This window comes from Ursus arctos, unplaced genomic scaffold (assembly GCF_023065955.2).
Source record: "Ursus arctos isolate Adak ecotype North America unplaced genomic scaffold, UrsArc2.0 scaffold_4, whole genome shotgun sequence".
NCBI classification, from domain to species: Eukaryota; Metazoa; Chordata; class Mammalia; order Carnivora; family Ursidae; genus Ursus; species Ursus arctos.
In genome coordinates this window covers 93,173,567-93,192,582 of record NW_026623056.1, presented here as the reverse complement: position 1 = coordinate 93,192,582, position 19,016 = coordinate 93,173,567, and the positions used below count along the sequence as shown (strand labels likewise).

The 19,016-nt window shown below is 53.0% G+C and overlaps 3 protein-coding genes across 6 annotated transcripts; 1 reads left to right on the top strand and 2 right to left on the bottom strand.

Moving 5' to 3' along the window:
• Positions 1 to 7,382: 7,382 nt before the first annotated feature.
• LOC113255605 (keratin-associated protein 12-2-like) lies at positions 7,383 to 8,462 on the bottom strand. Its single transcript, XM_026499240.4, has one exon. The coding sequence runs from the start codon at positions 8,434 to 8,436 to the stop codon at positions 7,630 to 7,632; it is 807 nt and encodes a 268-aa protein (XP_026355025.4). The 5' UTR covers positions 8,437 to 8,462; the 3' UTR covers positions 7,383 to 7,629.
• Positions 8,463 to 10,611: 2,149 nt separating this feature from the next.
• Positions 10,612 to 11,332, top strand: LOC113255612 (keratin-associated protein 12-1-like). Its single transcript, XM_026499251.3, has one exon. The coding sequence runs from the start codon at positions 10,643 to 10,645 to the stop codon at positions 11,051 to 11,053; it is 411 nt and encodes a 136-aa protein (XP_026355036.1). The 5' UTR covers positions 10,612 to 10,642; the 3' UTR covers positions 11,054 to 11,332.
• Positions 11,333 to 15,241: 3,909 nt separating this feature from the next.
• LOC113255620 (keratin-associated protein 10-12-like) lies at positions 15,242 to 16,531 on the bottom strand. Of its 4 annotated transcripts, none has more exons than XM_048215057.2 (3): positions 16,120 to 16,531; positions 15,992 to 16,065; positions 15,242 to 15,853 (listed from the first exon to the last, which is right to left on the bottom strand). In XM_048215057.2, the coding sequence occupies exons 1-3, from the start codon at positions 16,520 to 16,522 to the stop codon at positions 15,530 to 15,532; spliced, it is 801 nt and encodes a 266-aa protein (XP_048071014.1). In that variant the 5' UTR covers positions 16,523 to 16,531; the 3' UTR covers positions 15,242 to 15,529. The 4 variants fall into 4 exon arrangements, with proteins under 4 accessions (XP_048071014.1, XP_048071015.1, XP_048071013.1 ...); XM_048215058.2 differs by having other exon boundaries at positions 15,242 to 15,913; positions 16,222 to 16,531; XM_048215056.2 differs by having other exon boundaries at positions 15,992 to 16,531.
• Positions 16,532 to 19,016: the final 2,485 nt, after the last annotated feature.

Here is a 19,016-nt window from a genome sequence, read left to right as displayed (position 1 = left end):
CTTTCAATACTGTATCCTTGGATCTCATATTTGCGAAATGCACTATGACGTGACGTGGTGTAGGTCTGTCATGGTTGAGCTTGGGAGGGGTCCTCTCTGCCTCTTGGACACGAATTTTTGTTTCCCTTGCTAGATTAGGGAAGTTTTCAGCTACAATTTGTTCAAATATCTCTTCTAGGCCTCTGTTTTTCTCCACCCCCTCGGGGATGCCGATGATTCTAACATTGGATCGTTTCGTTGAGTCAGTAATCTCCCGTAGCCAACATTCGTGGGCGTGGATTTTTTTAAGACCATCTTCTATTTTTATTTTTTCCTCTATTAACCCATCCTCCAATTCACTAACCCTTTCCTCCGCTTCGGTGACCCTGGCCGTCAGAGCCTCTAGTTTTGCCTGCATTTGGCTCATAGAATTTTTAATTTCTGTCAAATTCGCTCTCATTTCCGCCCTTAGGGATTCTATATTCTCAGTAATATTTTCCTGAATACTTTTCTCAAGTCTACTCATTATCTTGACCATTGTTACTCTGAATTCCATTTCTGATAATTTGATTACATCCATATCCGTTACTTCTGTGGCAGAGGCCACTGACTCACTGTCTTTTCTTTGCTGGGGGGGGGCTTCTCCTTCTTGTCATTCTGATGAAGAGAGGTTGCGGGGTTTCCAGAGCCCAAAATTATTGACTGGGTCCCAGGCCGTGCCCCTTGTTTTATAGGGATCTTAGAGATGTGGGCTTCTTCTTTAAAGATTTTATTTATTTACTTATCTGAGAGAGGGAGACATACAGTCAGCAAGAACGAAACAGAAGCAGGGGAGTGAGAGAGGAAGAAGCAGGCTCCCAGCGGAGGAGCCCGATGAGGGACTCCTTTCCGGAACGCTGGGATCACGCCCTAAGCCGGAGACAGGCGCTCAATGACGGCGCCACTCAGGCGCCTGGGTTGTGGGCTTCTTGATTTTTCAGCCTGCCTTCTGTGTTCTGGGGGAGGGGCCTGCCGCGCCGATACTCAGGCAACCCTGTTTGGTTAGAGTCTCTGTGTCCCCTGCGGGGTGGGGGTGGGGGGATGGGGATGGGCACTCTCTGAGCCGGTCTTTCCAGGCTTTTGTTCTCTGGCGGCTTTCCCTGGCGGCCGGCTATGCCTCTTCTGAGGGTCAGAGCAGCAGAGGCTGCATTGTCGCAGAACAGAGGGATTGCGGCCCGTTCTCCACTGATGTTCTGGCCACTTTAACTCTATTACTGTTGGTGCTGCTCAACCCTGCAGCGTCCCGGGATGTGCGCCCCACACCCAGCGTCCCTGCCCTCACTTCCAGGGCCGGTGCGTCTCTGTCCTTTGTGTTTCTAATACCGCCAGCCACCAGCCGCCCCCGCGCGCTCCCGGGTCTCCCGGTCTCAGTCTATGCCCAGTGAGCACACCTCGATTCCGGAGTTTCGTGAGAAGCCTGATGGGGCGCGCACCCGGTTCAGGGTCTCAGTCTGCTGTTTCGCGGGTGCCGACCGCGAGTCCGCCCGCTCCCCCGTGCAGGTGGCCCGCCAGCCGCCAGCCGCCCCGTGCGCGCTCCGGGAGTTCCCGGTCTCAGTCTGGATCCCGTGAGCACACCGGGATTCCGGTGTTCCGGGAGATGCCTGGTGGCACGCGTTCACGGCTCACCGGTCTCAGTCCGCTCTCTCGCAGGTGCCCTCTGTGAGTCCGCCCGCTCCCCCGTGCAGGTGGCTGCCGCTTCCCGGCGCCCAAACGCGGTGGCTCCCTCCCCCTTCCGTTTATCTTCCGATATCCATGCACGGTTTACAGCTCCCCTCTTCGTACCTCAATACTCAGCGCTGGAGATGTTCATTTGTAGAGATCCAGATGCATCATCCTGCGTCTCAGGCTGATTCCGTGGTTATTTAGGCTGGTCTGGTACCTATCCAGCTCGACTCAGGGGACCGGCTGAAAAAGGGGTCCCCTACTCCTCCGCCATCTTAAGTCCTCCCCACATGAGAAATTTCTTTGCCCTGGCCGCTTTCAATACTGTATCCTTGGATCTAATATATGCAAATTGCACTATGACGTGACGTGGCGTAGGTTTGTCGTGGTTGAGCTTGGGAGGGGTCCTCTCTGCCTCTTGGACACGAATGCTTGTTTCCTTTGCTAGATTAGGGAAGTTTTCAGCTACAATTTTATTTATTTATTTATTTTAATGTTTTTTTTTATTATATTATGTTAGTCACCATACAGTACATCCCTGGTTTCTGATGTAAAGTTCGATATTCATTACTTGCGTATAACACCCAGTGCACCATGCAATACGTGCCCTCCTTACTACCCATCAATTATCATATGATTTCTCTCATCTATGGAACATAAGAACTAGGAAGATTGGTAGGGGAAGAAAGGGATAAAGAAGGGGGGGGTAATCAGAAGGGGGAATGAAACATGAGAGACTATGGACTATGAGAAACAAACTGAGGGCTTCAGAGGGGAGGGGGGTGGGGGAATGGGTCAGCTATAATTTGTTCAAATATCTCTTCTAGACCTCTGTTTTTCTCCACCCCCTTGGGGATGCCGATGATTCTGACATTGGAATGTTTCATTGAGTCAGTAATCTTCCTTAACCTAGATTCTTGAGATTGGATTTTTTTGAGCCAAGTTTCTGTTTTAGCTTTCTCTTCTACCATCCCGTCCTCCAATTCACTAATTTGTTCTTCTGCCTCATTCACCCTGGCTGTCAGAGCCTCTAGTTTTGACTGCATTTGATTCATAGTATTTTTAATTTCTGCCAGATTCGCTCTCATTTCCGCCCTTAGAGATTCCATATTCTCATTAACATTTTCATTAATACTTTTTTCAAGTCTACACATCATCTTGACCATTGTTACTCTGAATTCCATTTCTGATAATTTGGTTATATCCATATCCATTAGTTCTGTGGCAGAGGCCACAGACTCACTGTCTTTTCTTTGCTGGGGGGGATTTCTCCTTCTCGTCATTCTGATGAGGAGAGGTTGCAGGGTTGTCCAGAGCCCAAATTATTGACCAGGACCCAGGCAGTGTGCACTTGTGTTAGAGGGACCTTAATGATGTGGGCTTCTTGATTTTTCAGCCTGCCTCCTGGGGGAGGGGCCTGCCACGCTGATACTCAGGCAACCCTGTTTGGGTAGAGTCTCCGTGTCCCCTGCAAGGGGGGATGGGGATGGGCACACTGTGAGCCAGTATTTCTAGGCTTTTGTTCTCTGGAGGCTTTCCCTGGCAGTTTGCTGTGCCTCTTCTGAGAGTCAGAGCAGCAGTGGCTGAATCCCAGCCTCTGTCTCAGAACAGAGGGATCGCGGACTGTTCTCCACTGATGTTCTGGCCACTTTAACTCTGTTTCTGTTGGTGCTGCTCAACCCTGCAGCATCCTGGGATGTGCGCCCCACACCCGGCATCACAGCCCTCACTTCCAGGGCCGGCGCGTCTCTGTCCTTTGTGTTTCTAACACCGCCAGCCGCCAGCCGCCCCCACACGCTCCGGAGCTCTGTTTCAGTGTGGTTTGCGCACACTCTGGAGCTCTGGTTTTCAGACTGCTGGCGCGCGTTCCCTGGCTCATGGTCTCAGTCTGCTCTCTCCCGGGTGCTTGTCCGCGAGTCAGGCCGCTCCCCAGTGCAGGTGGCTACTGCTTCCCGGTGCCCGAACGTGGTGGCTCCCTCCCCCTTCCGTTTATCTTTCGATATCTGTGCGCGGATTTATGGCTCTCCAGGTCGTACCTCAATACTCAGTGCTGGAGACGTTCATTTGTAGAGATCCAGATGTATCTTCCTGCATCTCAGACTGATTCCATGGGTGGTCAGGATGGTTTGGTACCTCTCCAGCTCAACTCAGGGGACCAGCTAAAAAAGGGGACCCCTACTTCTCTGCCATCTTAACTCCCGTCTCTCGGGTCTTACTTTTTTTTATCCAATTTAAAAATCTCTGTCTTTTGATTTTGATGTTTAGACCTTTTACATTTAATGGAAGTTGTTGATAAACTTAAATGCAAAATACCATTTGCTGGTTGTGTTCTATTTTTTCCTCTTTTTCTTCTTTTTAGGTTTAGTATTTTTAATTATCCCATTTCATATCTACTTTTGTCCTCATCAGTTACGCATCTTTTCGAAGTGGATTCGTCAAGAGTTTGTAATTTACACCTTTAATAGAACACAATCTACCTCCAAATGATATTATGCTGGTTATCCATAGTGTTGGGACTCCCCAGCAGTGTATTTCTGCATCACATCGTCTGGGGGGGTGTGTCTCCTTTACTTCTACACATGTGAAGGACCCCCAGTGCATTGCAGCAGTGTCTGCTCTAGACAGTAGATTATCTTGTAAAGCTTTTTATATTTAGCTTCTCTTTAGAATCATTTCTAGAGCAGTTTTTCCCCTTGTGTACATCAGGTTTCTCTCTGCTCTCCCAACCACTGGCTTGAAGAAATTTTCTTAATATTTCTGGTAATGGCTGTCTGTGGTTAATCTCTCTCAGTTTTTGTTTATCTGAGCAAGTGTTTATTTCACTTTAATTTTTAAAGATGCTTTCTTAAAAGTTTCATAGTTAACAGATTTTTCTTTTAGTATTTTAAAGATGTCATTCTGTTGTCTTTTGAACTGTATGCTTTCTAATTAGACTCTGAAGAAATTCTTATCTTTGTTCTGTATGGAGCGTGTCTTTCTCATGTGGATGCCTTCAAGATTTCCTTTTCTCTTTTGATTTTACAGTCAGACTTTAATGATGTGTGCATGTCATTATATTTTATAGGTGTTGGGGGTATATTTATCCTACTTGAGGTACTATGAGTTTTTGGATCTATTGCTTTATGTATTTCATTGTTTTTAGAAAGTTTCTCAGCTCTTATCTCTTCAAATATTTCTTCTACCTTATTCTCTCTCTCCTGCTTTTCTGGGACTTTAATTACATGCATTAGTGATGACTTGATATTATCCTAGAACTCTTTGATGCTTTGTCCTTGTCTTTCCTCCCACTTTCTCTTTGTGTGTGTGTGTGTGTGTTTAAAGATTTTATTACTGTTTTTTAAGTAATCTCTACACCCAACATGGGGCTAGAACTTACAACCTGAGATCAAGAGTTGCATGCTTCACTGACTGAGCCAGCCAGGGGCCTCTCTTTGTGTTTTAATACAGGAAATTTCTATTTACTTATCTTCAAATTTAATGATTTCACACTTGGCTGTGTGAAGTGTATGCATGAGCTCATGGTAGGAATTCATCTTTGACCCTGGATTTTGAATTTTATATTATTTGTTTGGCTCTTCCTTATAGTTTCCATCTCTCTGCTGAAATTCCCCATCTCTTCATACATATAGTCTGTGTTTTACACTCTATCCTTTTATGTGTTGTGATACTGTGAGCCTGGAGAGTCATGGAAGCTCTGCACCCTCTCTCCATGCATGCCTTGCCTTCTGCCTCTCTTCTGTCTGGCTGTTGCTGAGCTGTGGCCTTTTATAATAAACTGGTAATCTAGTAAGTAAAAGTTTCTCAGTTCTGAGAGCTGCTCCAACAAATCAGTTGAGCGTTAGGACCTCTGATCTAGAGCTGGTTGGTCAGAAACACAGGTGACAAGCTAAGCTTGCAGCTGGCACCTGAAATGGTGTGGGGTCAGCCTTCTGGGACTGAGCTGTTAACCTCTGGGGCCTGATGCTGCCTCCAAGTAGGTAGTGTCAGAACTGAGCAGAATGTTAGGACACCAAGTGGTGTCCCACAGCACTGTTTGTTGGAGGCATGGGGAAGCATCCCCACACATATATGAAAATTGTGTCTAAGAACCCAATTTATGTACTAATCACAGTTAATTAATTAATTACTTAGAAGCCTTCTTTGCCCTACATGATTCAATGCTTCACTCCATCCCACAGGTAACTATCACCCTAAATTTAATATTTGTCACTCTCATGCTTTTATCTATATATTTACCACATGTCCTCCATAAATATTTACATCTCTTACATATTTGCCACTTTTTTGACTCTTCTTGCGGCATCCTGGATACTTTCTTCGGACCTGACTTCTGATTTTCCTAATTCTCTCTTCAGCTGCATCTAATAGTCTATTTAAGGTATCTGCTGTTTTTAATTTCCATTACTTGACTTTTTTTTTAATTTTTAGAAGTTTTCTTTGTTTCCCTCAACTTTGTTTCTTTCTTCTATTTTACTAGACACTCCGTTCTCCTATTTACATTTCTCTCCTTTATCTCTTTAAATATAATAACGTGTTTTCTTTTACAGTCAGCAGACTGTACATTACATCCCGAGGACTTACTTATTTTGTAACTGGAAGTTTGTATCTTTTGATACCCCTCACCTATTTCACTCTCCCACCCCCTACACCCACCACCAGTTTTGTTCTCTGTATTTATGACCTTGTTTTATTTTGTTTTGTTTCCTTTGTTTTGTTTTTTAGATCCCACATATAAGTGAGATCATACAGTATTTGTCTTTCTCTGACTTATTTCACTCGTCATAGTTATTTTACTGTTTCTCTCTGATAGTTCCAATATCTGGATCATTTTTGAGTCCAGTTTTGTTGATTCCTTTGTCCCCTGACAATGGACAGATTTTTTTTTCCTTGCTTTCTTGTATGTATTCTAACTTTGATTGAGTATCAGCCATCACGTGTTAATTGAAATGGACATAAACAGAGTTTCTTCTGGGAAATGGGTGCGTCTCTTCTGTCAGGTCATCTGTGTGGTGGGGGCAGTTTGGATCAGCCTGCTCAGCTGTTTTCCTTGGTTTGGGTTCTGTTGTTATTGTGGTGACCTTCAGGGTCATTCCTTTGTGGTGGGCTTCCAGTGCCATGTGCTTAGGGCAAGGGCTGGAGGCACAGCGTCCTTGCTCTGCCCTAAGTTTTCAGCTGCCCTGTGTGCCTGACCCATGGAGGGGACCTCTACACGTGCATGCCTCCCCCCAGTGACTGCTGCTGCTCCTGCAGCTGTACCAGCCAAGCTGACTTGGGGCCAGGAGGGCTCCACTGTCCTACCCCAGGGTCAGTCTTGAGCAGGCCCTATGTGCCTGGGTCTTGGAGGGCAAAGCTTTCTCACATTCTGCTGCTCCTCCCTGCCATGTCCAGACTCCACTTTGTAGTTAGGGTGGTTGTGTGAGCTTTCCCTGCCCTCCCAGCTGTAACGGTCTGATTCCTGTTCCCTATTCAGTGGGGGTAGTTATTCCTCTGCCCTTCCCCATATACAAGGTGAGTCCCAGGTGGTGGATGTGGGCAAGACATCTTCCCCCTGCACCCTCCCAGGACCCCCTCCCCACCTCCCGCTGAGCTGTTGGAGAGAGGGCTCTTTGAGGAGGGGCTGCTCTGCTTATGGCTATATATGTCTTTGAGAAAAGAACTTCAAAATACAGGACGATAAAACAGAGGGACAAGCTGTATCAGGAAAGCATGATTTATTTGGCTCACACAGGGTTGGTTCCCTGCTGGAGAAGGGCCTCCCAGAGGGGACACGCAGGGTCACAGAGCGATCCCGATCACCCTGCTACATCCTTGCCACAGGCTTCAGAGGGTCCGCTGGGCATGCTCTTCACCTGCCCCGTGCAGAACCTGGAGGCCACTGAAGACTTGTTCTAGGAGGGGTGCAGGGGTGGCCCCCTGTGCCCTGGGAGCAGCTGGGTGGGAGGCTTGTGGTCAGAGGCAGCATGGGGTGCTACAGGAGGTGGGTCTGCAGAGCAGGGTGGGGCGGGAGGGCTGGCAGCCCCCGGACGACTGGCTGGAGAGGGCCACGAACACTAGGGGCTTGTAGCTCACGGGCGCACACACAGAGGACTGGGAGGAGGGGACAACATACATGGCAGGCTTGCTAATCACAGGCACGGACGCAGAGGGCTGGCAGCTCACGGGCACGGACACAGCGGGCTGGCAGCTCACGGGCACGGACACGGCGGACTGGTAGCTCACGGGCACGGACACGGCAGACTGGTAGCTCACGGGCACGGACACAGAGGGCTGGCAGCTCACAGGCACGGACACGGTGGGCTGGCAGCTCACGGGCACGGACACGGCAGACTGGCAGCTCACGGGCACGGACATGGCGGGCTGGCAGCTCACGGGCACAGACACGGCAGACTGGCAGCTCACGGGCACGGACACGGTGGGCTGGCAGCTCACGGGCACAGGCACGGACACAGCAGACTGGCAGCTCACGGGCACGGACACGGCGGGCTGGCAGCTCACGGGCACGGACACAGCGGGCTGGCAGCTCACGGGCACGGACACGGCGGGCTGGCAGCTCACGGGCACGGACACGGCGGGCTGGCAGCTCACGGGCACGGACACAGCAGACTGGCAGCTCACGGGCACGGACACGGCGGGCTGGCAGCTCACGGGCACGGACACGGCGGGCTGGCAGCTCACGGGCACATAGCAGGACGTCTGGGAGGAGCTGGGGGTGCTGCAGGAAGCCTGGCAGCCCGTGGAGCAGCTGGTGTGGCACATGGTGGTGTGGGATTGGAGTGGAGTCAGAGAAGAGGGTGGTGATGTCTGGAGGCTCCTTCGCTGGGCGGCCTTTATACCCGGGCTGTAGGCGTCCTGGCCACACAGAAGCACAACTGTTGACTTCCTCATAGTTGTTTCCACCATGTTTCCCCCAACATCTTATCGTGGGACGCGCTCTCCTGTGCTACGCTCCACTATAATAAGTTTGGCTTAGAGGCCAACTTCTTCTGTAAACAGGATGTTCTGGTTTGCCTTTATGTGGGCTTTGGGCAATTTCTCCGGGCCGGTACTATGCACACAGCACCCCTGGCTCCGCTCAGCACCGCATCCTCTATTCCTTTCTGTCTCATGCGGTCAGTGGTGACTGTGAGGCAGTAATATATTTTGAGCTTCTATTTTGCACAGGAAAACATTAAACTAGGGATCTGTAAACTGGGAAGCAGGGAAGTCTGTGGGACGAATCTGGCCTGCCTCTTGTTTTGTAAATAAAGTTTTATTGGAAACAGCCATGCTCATTTGCTTACGTATTGTCTGGGGCTTGCACTATAATGCGGAGTGGTTATGAGAGAGACCACGCCACTGCAAAGCCTGAAGTATTTACTATCTTCCCTTTATAGAAACTTGACCAACCTCTGCCTTCTAGTAATCTATGCAGTAACTGATTTGTTCATGCAACAAATATATATGGTGTGCTGGCTACAGAGACGTCTTAGCCTCGTGAGCCTCGTGGGGCAACGAATACACGAGAGCGTGAAAGTTAATGCATGAAATGATGCCAGAGCGGGCTGAGTCCCAGAAAGGAAACCAGGTTCAGCAGGTAGAGAGCAATAGGGGTGCTGGTAGGTGGTTTGGGGACCTCTGTGTGGAGGTGATGCTGAGCTGGCATGTGGGTGATGTGGAGGGGGCAGGGGCGGTGTTCCAAGCAGAAGCAGCCGTGGGACTGTGAGGACACTGCTGCAGAAACGGGCACGTTCCCGAAACAGTGGGAAATCCTGCAGTGTGGGCTCTGGGCTGCAGGTGCAGGTGGACAGGTGCAGACCACTCAGCTTGAGGTCCAGGCATCACAGTCCCAGGCCAATAGAATGAGAAAGACAGTCAATGTGAAGACACGTCAGTAGGAATTACCCAATCCGAAGAAGAGAAAACAGAATTAAGAATCATGAAGAGGGTCTATGGACAATATCAGGAAGTCCAACAGTAAACAATTTCAATCCACGGAGGAGAAGAGAATGACATCGAAGCATAAATAATGGACAAAATTCCCCAATTTTTGTCAAGTAGGCTCCACGCCCAGCGTGGAGCCCAACACGGGGCCTGAACTCACGACCCTGCGATCAAGATCTGAGCTGAGATCAAGAGTCAGACGCTCAACCAGCCGAGTCGTCCACACAACCCCCAAATTCGTTTGTTTTTAAATTCTAACTTACAGATCCAAGAGTCTCAGAAAAACCCTAAAGCCCCCACATAATTTGGCACAATGGTAAAGACCACAGTCTCCAGCGTGGACCCAGCAGCTTCGGATTCCTGCTTCTTTGCCCCAGTGCTGAGCGCGCACACATCATGGAATCTAATTGTGCATCCGTGTAAGTGGGGTGTCACCCACCCCTTGGATGCTGCAAGGACTGGTGACTAGTCAGTGATGAGCTGATCCAGGTAAAAGGCTTAGCACGGTGCCCGGCACAAAGCTGGGACTGGGTGACATGGTGGGTGACACGGCCACGGCTGTCCCCGATGAGGAGCCCAGCCGCTTGGCTCTGGTCCATTGGGAAGATCTTCTGGGTCACGGAGTCTCCAAGTCAAAATGGGGGACCCTTGGTCTGGCGTGCAAGATGGTGCTTGTGTGGACAGAGGACAGGGTGTGCAATCTTGGGGAGGACCTCAAGCATCGCGATGTGGGGTCCCTTGTCCCCAGCTGATGGTCCTTCACCACCCAACCTGGGCTCTGAGCCAGAAATCACAGGGCTTCTGGGTCACGCCAAGCGTCCCGCTGATGCAGTTTCCTGAACCGGGTCACTTCCAGCAGAAACTCCAGGAAGAGACGCACGGAGGAGGAGGAGGAAGAGGAAAACAATCAGGCAACCAGGAGGAGGGCACCTGTGTGGCTGGTGGCCAGGATGCCACAGCCCGGGTATAAAGGCTGCCCGGGGAAGGAGCCTCCAGACCAGCCCTGTCCTCCATCCCGACTCCACTCCAGCCCCACACTACCATGTGCCACACCAGCTGCTCCACGGGCTGCCAGCAGGCCTGCTATGTGCCCAGCTCCTGCCAGACGACCTGCTATGTGCCCAGCTCCTGCCAGACGACCTGCTATGTGCCCAGCTCCTGCCAGACGACCTGCTCCGTGCCCAGCTCCTGCCAGGTGTCCTGCTCCGTGCCCAGCTCCAGCCAGGTGTCCTGCTCTGTGCCTGTGATCTGCAGGCCTGCCGTGTGCCTGCCTGTGAGCTGCAAGCCTGCTGTATGCCTTCCTGTGAGCTGCAAGCCTGCTGTATGCCTTCCTGTGAGCTGCAAGCCCATCGTGTATGTGGCTTCCTCCTGCCAGTCCTCTGGGGGCTGCCAGCCCTCCTGCCCCACCCTGGTCTGCAGGCCTGTTCCCTGTGGCACCCCTAACTGCTGCTGAGCCCATGGCCTCCTAGGACCCCTCCTCCGTGTGGTCAGAAGTAGCACCTCTCCGAACTCCTACAAGGCAGCCCAGACATCATCCACTTCAGACCTCCTGGACCCCATAGACCATCTTACAGCAAAGCCACTTGATCCCCTCTAACCAGGCAGAGAGAGTCGCCCCCAGTGTCCCTGGCCCCGGCCTGGGCCATCCACACAGCACCCACCCTGGCTGGTGCGGAGGGCCTAGGCTCTGCAGCCACCAGCACAGGGTCCAATAAATCCCAGAGTGCATCGATGCCCACTCGCGTGTGTGTGGTGTCTCTCCTTTAACGCCTTTCCCTAAACTGCTTCCTCCAGGGGAACTCCTGGAATCCAGGAAAGCTCCTGCAGAGAAGCCACACGGTACCGGATGCCTGTGCCCAGGGAACTCTTGGGCGAGTGGGCGCTCCTAGCTCAGCCTGATGGGCCCCCAGGGCTTCCTTTGTCCCCCTTTGTCCCTTGAACCTGCGAGGTTATTTTTTACTCTGCTGGGTGGGGCTGAGAGTGAATCTCTAACTCTCTGATCTGACCCCTTTTAGGTAAAAAGGTCCCCTCCTCGGCCATTAATATGCGGAGCCAACCTGGTCTAAAAATTAAAAATGTACGCTCCATCGAGAGTATAGCTCCTCCTTCTCCCTTTCGGGGGACAGGGCTTTGTGGGTAACCTCCGTGGCCCCGGGAGATGCCCACATCTCGTCCCCAGAACCGGTAAATACAGCCCTACAGGCGAGGCGGCTTCCCAGACGGGGTGAACTGAGGGTCTTGCAACGGGAGCCGTCCTGGAACAGTTGAGGGGGACTCCCATCATCCTAGGGACTTGGGAGAAGGGAGAGGAAGGGCTGCCACGGAAGAGGAGACCGCGGGAAGCGGGACACCGCAATGTGGGCTGGGACCACCATCACCTCCGACTCATTCTCTCCTTGGGCAACGGTAGCCTGCTGACCGTGTAGACGCCCCATCTACGAGCAGTTCAGCTGACCTTGTAGACGCCCCCCAGAGCAGGTGGCCCCGCTAGCGGCTCAGAGGGACAGGAGACAGGTTGTGCGGGCGCTCCGGAAGGACCCAGCCCCGCCACACCTTGGTTTCAGCCCGAGAGGCCCTCTCCAGACTCCGGCCTCCGAGCCGTGTCCGCGGGTCCTGCGGCAGCCACCGTGTGCGTGGTCCGTCTCGGGGCCGCGGCACAGACCCCGCCTCTCTGTCGCACAGCCTCCGTCCGCCGCCCTCCCGTGTGCTCCCGCGGGGAGCCTGCACTGTTCCGGGTCGGGAAACCTGGCCCAGAAACCAGACTGGCCCCCGACAGCGCGGCTTAGCCCTGTGGTGTGACCACCGGCCACCCGAGAGCAAGGGCGCTGGGGCCGCCCCGGGCAGGCGGGAGATGCCCAGAGGGGGCACGGTCGTCAGCGCGGGGCAGCCGAGGCACACCAGGGTGCCGGGGGGAGCTGTCTGAGCACCAAGAACTAGCCCAAGAGGAGCGCAGCGGGTCCTTCCTGTGGGGGGACCACGTGTCCACGAATCTGGAGACATCCGTTATCGTGAGGTCGCGGGATAATGAGGAAGGGGCATTCGGGAGCGACTCTCGGAGCACCTACTACGCGCAGCTCTACGTCCCCCTCGGTCCCGTGCGGACCCCACCGCCGGCACCGGCCTCCCCACCACGGGTGCGCGGCCTCGCCTCGCAGACGCCCTCCCTCCAGGCGCGCCCGGCAGCCACGGCGCCACCCACCAGACAGGGGGTGGGGGGCCGCGCCGGCTCCTCAGCGATGCCTTCGAGGGCGGGGACGGTCCAGGCCGGGAGCTGCCCACGGAAGGGCTCGCCGCCATCGCAGGGTCTCAGAGCCCTTGGCGTTGTCGCTGCACCATGAACACGCACCGAAGAGCTTCCCAAAGTAGAGACCCCACCCCCTCCGACTCATTCTCTCCTTGGGCACGGCGGCCCCATTAGTGAGCCCCGTCTGTGAGCAGTCTGTGTAGACGCTGTGTCAGTGAGCGGTCGGGCTGACTGTGTAGACACACCATCAGTGAGCCGTTGGGCTGACTGTGTAGACACTGCCCCACCTGTCTGTGAGCAGTCTGCCTGACTCTGTAGACTCTGTGAGCGGTCGGGCTGACTGTGTAGACACCCCATTAGTGAGCAGTCTGACTGTGTAGACGCCTCGTCAGTGAGCAGTCGGATTGACTGTGTAGATGCCCCATCTGTGAGCAGTCCTACTGACTGTAGACGCCCAGTCTGTGAGCAGTCAGGCTGACTGTGTAGACACCCCATCACTGAGCAGTCCAACTGTGTAGACGCCTCGTCAGCGAGCAGTCGGATTGACTGTGTAGATGCCCCGTCTTTGAGCAGTCCAGCTGTGTAGACGCCTAGTCTGTGAGCGGTCGGGCTGACTGTGTAGACTCCCCACCTGTGAAGAATCTGGCTGACCATGTAGACTCCCCATCTGTAAGCTGTCTGACTGACCGTGTAGACGCCTTGTCTGTGAGCAGTCTGGCTGACTGTGTAGACTCCCCATCTGTGAAGAGTCCAGCTGATTATGTAGATGCCCCGTCTTTGAGCAGTCCAGCTGTGTAGACGCCCAGTCTGTGAGCGGTCGGGCTGACTGTGTAGACTCCCCACCTGTGAAGAATCTGGCTGACCATGTAGACTCCCCATCTGTAAGCTGTCTGACTGACCGTGTAGACGCCTTGTCTGTGAGCAGTCTGGCTGACTGTGTAGACTCCCCATCTGTGAAGAGTCGGCTGATTATGTAGATGCCCCATCTTTGAGCAGTCCAGCTGTGTAGACTTCCCATCTGTGAGCAGTCTGGCTGACTGTGTAGACTCCCCATCTGTAAGCTGTCTGACTGACCGTGTAGACGCCTTGTCTGTGAGCAGTCCAGCTGGCTGTGTAGACGCCCTGGCCGGGAGCAGGGTGTCCGGCCGTGCCTTCTGCAGCTGTGACCGACTTTCCTGCAGGAGCCATCAGGAGGTCCTGGACATTCTCGTGCCGCTGGGCCAGAGCAGGGGTGCGTCCTGCAGGGGCCCCCGCCCGTCCCTCCCATGCACTATTTTGGCGACACTGTGGTTTGCTGGTTTCCATGTGAGTCTACATCCCTGAGCTTCGCTCTTTTTGGTTACGGATGAGGTGGAACCTTCCTCCACGTCTTTAACTCTGTGCTGTGAAGAATCCATCGAGGTCTCTGTCCGTTTATCTATGCAGATGGGCATATTTTTCTTAAAATTTGAATGAACAAGTGGGCACAGGTTTTGGATAAATTCAGGCCAACTGAGGGATTTAACAGCCAAGGTGTGTTTACAACCCAGTCCCTTTCTCTTTAAAGGCCCCCTTAGGGTTTTTGCTCTGTCTCTTCTTCCGTGGGGTAGAGTTAACAGTCTCTGGGAGGAGGTACCATCTATTCCTTCCCCTGTCTGCTGGGCCTGGGCTGTTCTGCTCCTGGGGGCCTCTTCTGTCTGTTCCTGGCACAGGGGGTAAGTAGGAAGCCTGATGCTGACCTGGCTGGTCTGACTGGTGCCCACTTGACTCTCTGGTGCTAGTGGTCCACTGAGACTGCAGGCTCATCCTCTCCCACTGTCCTGAGGATTCGTCAACAAGGCATCTTTTTGCTCCCTGTCTCTCCTCAATCAGGCCTTGAAATCTTGAGTAGAACGAACGATGTCTGAACCGACCCCTGCACCCCTCTTGGGGCTACAGGGATTTGCGGATGCTTCAGAGCGCCAGCCCTTGTGCCCAGACCAGCGTGCAGGCATTCCTTCGTGCGGGCACCTCTCTCCAAGGGAGTCAGCATGTGCGGGGTACTGGACCCTCAGGTGCTCACCAGTTAGGGTCGTGCTGCTCCCCATCTCACCCTTAACCTGCACGGGGAGGGGCCAGGCGAGGGCTGGAGCCCAAAGCCCACTCAGGGTCTAAGCCTTGTACAACTACGCTCACCCCCCAGGGCCCAGGCTTGGAGGGCTCTTCACTGTGGGGAGGGTGGGGCTGCGGGGTGGGGAAGGGACGTGGAGCATGCAGATGGCATCCGCGTTCAGACCTCTTCATCACTCTAGTGTTTTGAACTTGGAATTTGAGAATGTCTTTATTGTTTGCTTCCACCAGACAGAGCTCCACTCTGGAGGGGTCTTTGGGCTCCGAGGAGGAGAAGAAAACAAACACCAGTCTATGTCATGACACAAACATTTTATTGATTATAGCAATCGGCCTTTGTCACGTGGAACACAAGCAACCAATTCTACAAGGAGGGTTCCCAGGGTGCCGCAGTCCACCACCATGGAGGGACTTATGGGCCATCTCTTTGCAGAAAGGGATGGATGGCATGTTCGAATCGCTGGCAGGCAGCATCTGTGTGCTAACTGAGGGGCAGAGGGGTAGTCCTGGCGCCCAGAGGGGCTCCAGGGCTCCTGAGAGAGGAAATTAGTGCCCTGGAGCAGAGATGGCAACACCAGAGGCAGAAGTACGAGCTTCTCAGCAGCAGGACTTCTGGGCCAAGGCGGGGATGCGGCAGGTCTGGCGGGAGCACACGGGGCGACAGAGCAGGGACACGCAGGAGGCCCGGCGGCAGCAGCTGGGCTGGCAGGAGGAGGCGGGGGCACAGCAGGAGGCGGCGGGCACGCAGCAGGTGGGTCTGCACACGGGGCGGCAGAGCAGGGACACGCAGGAGGAGGGTCTGCAGCAGGACGAGGAGCAGGGGCTGGGCTGGCAGCAGGAGGGGGCAGAGCAGGGGGAGGCCCCCGAGCAGACAGGGGTACAGCAGACGGGCTTGCAGCAGACAGGGGTGCAGCAGACGGGCTTGCAGCAGACAGGGGTACAGCAGACGGGCTTGCAGCAGACAGGGGTGCAGCAGACGGGCTTGCAGCAGACAGGGGTGCAGCAGGCGGGCTTGCAGCAGACAGGGGTGCAGCAGGCGGGCTTGCAGCAGACAGACACAAAGCAGTCTTCCTGGCAGGGGGAGGAGCTGCAGCAGGAGGGCTGGCAGCTAGACTGCTGGCAGCATGAGGAGGCTGAGCAGGGTGAGGCCTCCGAGCAGACAGGGGTGCAGCAGTCGGGCTTGCAGCAGACAGGGATGCAGCAGACAGGCTTGCAGCAGACAGGGGTGCAGCAGACGGGCTTGCAGCAGACAGGGGTGCAGCACACAGGCTTGCAGCAGACAGACACACAGCAGTCTTCCTGGCAGGGGGAGGAGCTGCAGCAGGAGGGCTGGCAGGAGCTGGTGCAGGCTGATTGGCAGGGGCTGGACACGCAGCTCGCAGGGGTGCAGAGGAGGGTCAGGCAGGAGCTGGCGGTGCAGGAGCTGGGGGTGCAGCAAGTGGGGGTGCAGCAGGGGGGCTCGCAGCAGCTCTCTGGACAGTCATCCACCTGCCAGGGGGAGTCGGGGCTGGAGTCGCAGGAGCCGGGCAGGCAGACGTGGCTGACGTAGCTCAGGTCGCTGGAGCAGACGGACAGGGTGGACGCGGCCATGGTGGGGGTGGTGGGGGTGGAGGAGGCTGTAAGTGTGAGTGTGAGTGTGCGAGTGTGTGTGTGTGTGAGGTGCCGGAGCTGACGGCTTTTATACCCTCCCAGATGTTTGTGTTGTCCCAGGCAAAGGCTCACCACGCCTCCCTTCCTTGTTGGTGTTTTGGGCTGTGAGGACCATCATTAGGGCCTGTTCTGTTATCATGACATGATCTTGCTCAGCTTACAAACCTTGGACAGTCCGGGGCAGGGCTGGTTGTCCCTGGTGTGAGCCTGGTTCCCCTAGGACACCTGTAGGGAAAGTGTAGGCCCTTGTGGCTGCCTGTGTGGCTTCCACCTGGCAGGTCATGTTCTGGGGCTCTGGGTGATGGCCCTGGGCTCATGGGACAGCTCCATGTCGACCCAGCCTGGGGGTGCAGACCTCACTTGCAGCAGCGGGCCTGGCCTGTGATCGGGAGAAAGGAGGACAGAGGTGCATATTTTGGGGCACAGGCAATGTGCCTTCCTGGGTGGCCTTGTGAACTTCTGTGGTGCCAGCGTCAGCCAAGGCCTGTGACGAGGAGGAGGATGCCCGTGAACAGGACCGGACGTCTCCTCCCCAAGAAGGAGCCAGAATGTCCCAGTGAGGCCTGCACTCCCTAGGTCATTAGGAGAATCAGATTCAAGGACTGACCTTTGGGTCCTAACACTCTTCTCTGGAGCCTGGGGTCAGTGGTCCCTGGTGGGGGCCTGAGGGTGGGCTGAGATTTTATCTGGAGGAGGCAGGTGTGGAGCGAGGATGATGTGGGACAATCCATCCAGGACAATCCATCATTGCTTTATTTCAAAATCCAAAAAGATTCTTTCTGGAGTACAAATTGAGGATATTGAACTACCAGAAAATATTGGCAATATGCCTGATGGGTGAAAATGAGAAAGTCCTCAGAACGAAAGCATGTACAAAAGAATCAAATACAAAATTCAAAACATTCAGATTTCCAATAAGCGTATGGCAAGCTACTTGAGCTCATTATAATCAAATGTATTCAAATTAAAACATAAATGTCCCACCTGTAAGATCAACCCGACTTTACCATGTTATTAATTTCCGGTGCTGCTGAGCGTGGGGGCCCCACTCCTAGAAACCCCTAGCTGGCATGATTTTTACAGATTGAGCTCATAATATATAAAATGTACGATTTTTTCCATTTTAAAGTGTACAAGTCAGTGGCATTTAGCAAAGACACAGTATTGTGCAACCATGACCACCATCTAGTTCCAGAACATTCTCATCACTCCAGAAGGAAACCCTGAACTATTGAGGAGTCCCTCCGCAGCCCCCGTCAGTCACTAATCTGCTTTCTGTCTCTACGGATTTGCCTATTCCCCGCCTTCCACACATAAGGAACCACAAAGCACGTGGCCTCTTGTGTCTGACGTCGTTCACCGAGCATCACGTTTTCCAGGTGCGTCCGTGTTGTAGCCTGTGCCCGTGCGCCACTCCTGTTCCTGGCTGAGTAATATTCCAGCAAATGGGTTCACCACATTTTATTTCTCCGTTCCCCAGTCAGTGGACTTCTGGGTTGTTTCCACCCTTTGGCTGTTGTGGATAGTGCCGCTGTGGACATTTGTGTCCAAGTTTTTGCTTGAATGCCTCTTTCCAGTTCTTCCGGTGTGTACCTAGCGGTGGCATTGCTGGGTCAGATGGTAACTCTATGTGTAACTTTTGAGACTGCTTTCCACAGCAGCTGCACCACTTCACATTTCCAACGGCGAGATCTGATGTTCCAGCGTCTCCACGTGCTCCCCGGCACTGCTTCTGTTCTCTGCTTTTAAAAAAAAACTGTGGCCACCCTAGTGGGTGTGAAGTAGCAGCTTATTGTGGTTTTGACTTACATTTCCCTGATGACCCATGATATTGGGCTTCCTTTCAAGTGCTCGTTGGCCATTTGAATATTTGCTTTGGAGAAATGTCTCTCAAAGTGCTTTGCCATTTTTAATTGGGTTATCTGTTTTTTTTTTATTGAGTTATAGGAGTTCTTTATGTATTCTGGATACTAAGCCTTTATCAGAATTATGCTTTCCAAATATTTTCTCTCACTCTATGGTTTGCCTTTCAGTTTCTTGATAACATCCTTCAACGCACAAAACTTTTTGAAGTCCGACGTATCTATGTTTTCTTTTGTTTGGTGTCATAACCAAGAAAATTGTTGCCAAATCTGTCATGCAGATTGACCCCTATGTTTCCAAGAGTTTAATAGTGTTGGCACTTATATTTAGGTGTTTGATTGATGTTTGAGTTAATTTTTGTATATGGTGTGAGGTAGGGTTCAACTTTATTCTTTTGCACGTGGCTGTCCAGTTGTCCCAGCACCATTTGTTGAAGAGACTATACTTTCCCCACAAAATGATCTTGGCACCCTTGTTGAAAATCAGTTCACCAGATATGTATGGGTTTATGTCTACACTTTCAATTTTATTCCATTGACCGATACATCTATCATTATGCCAGGACCACTGT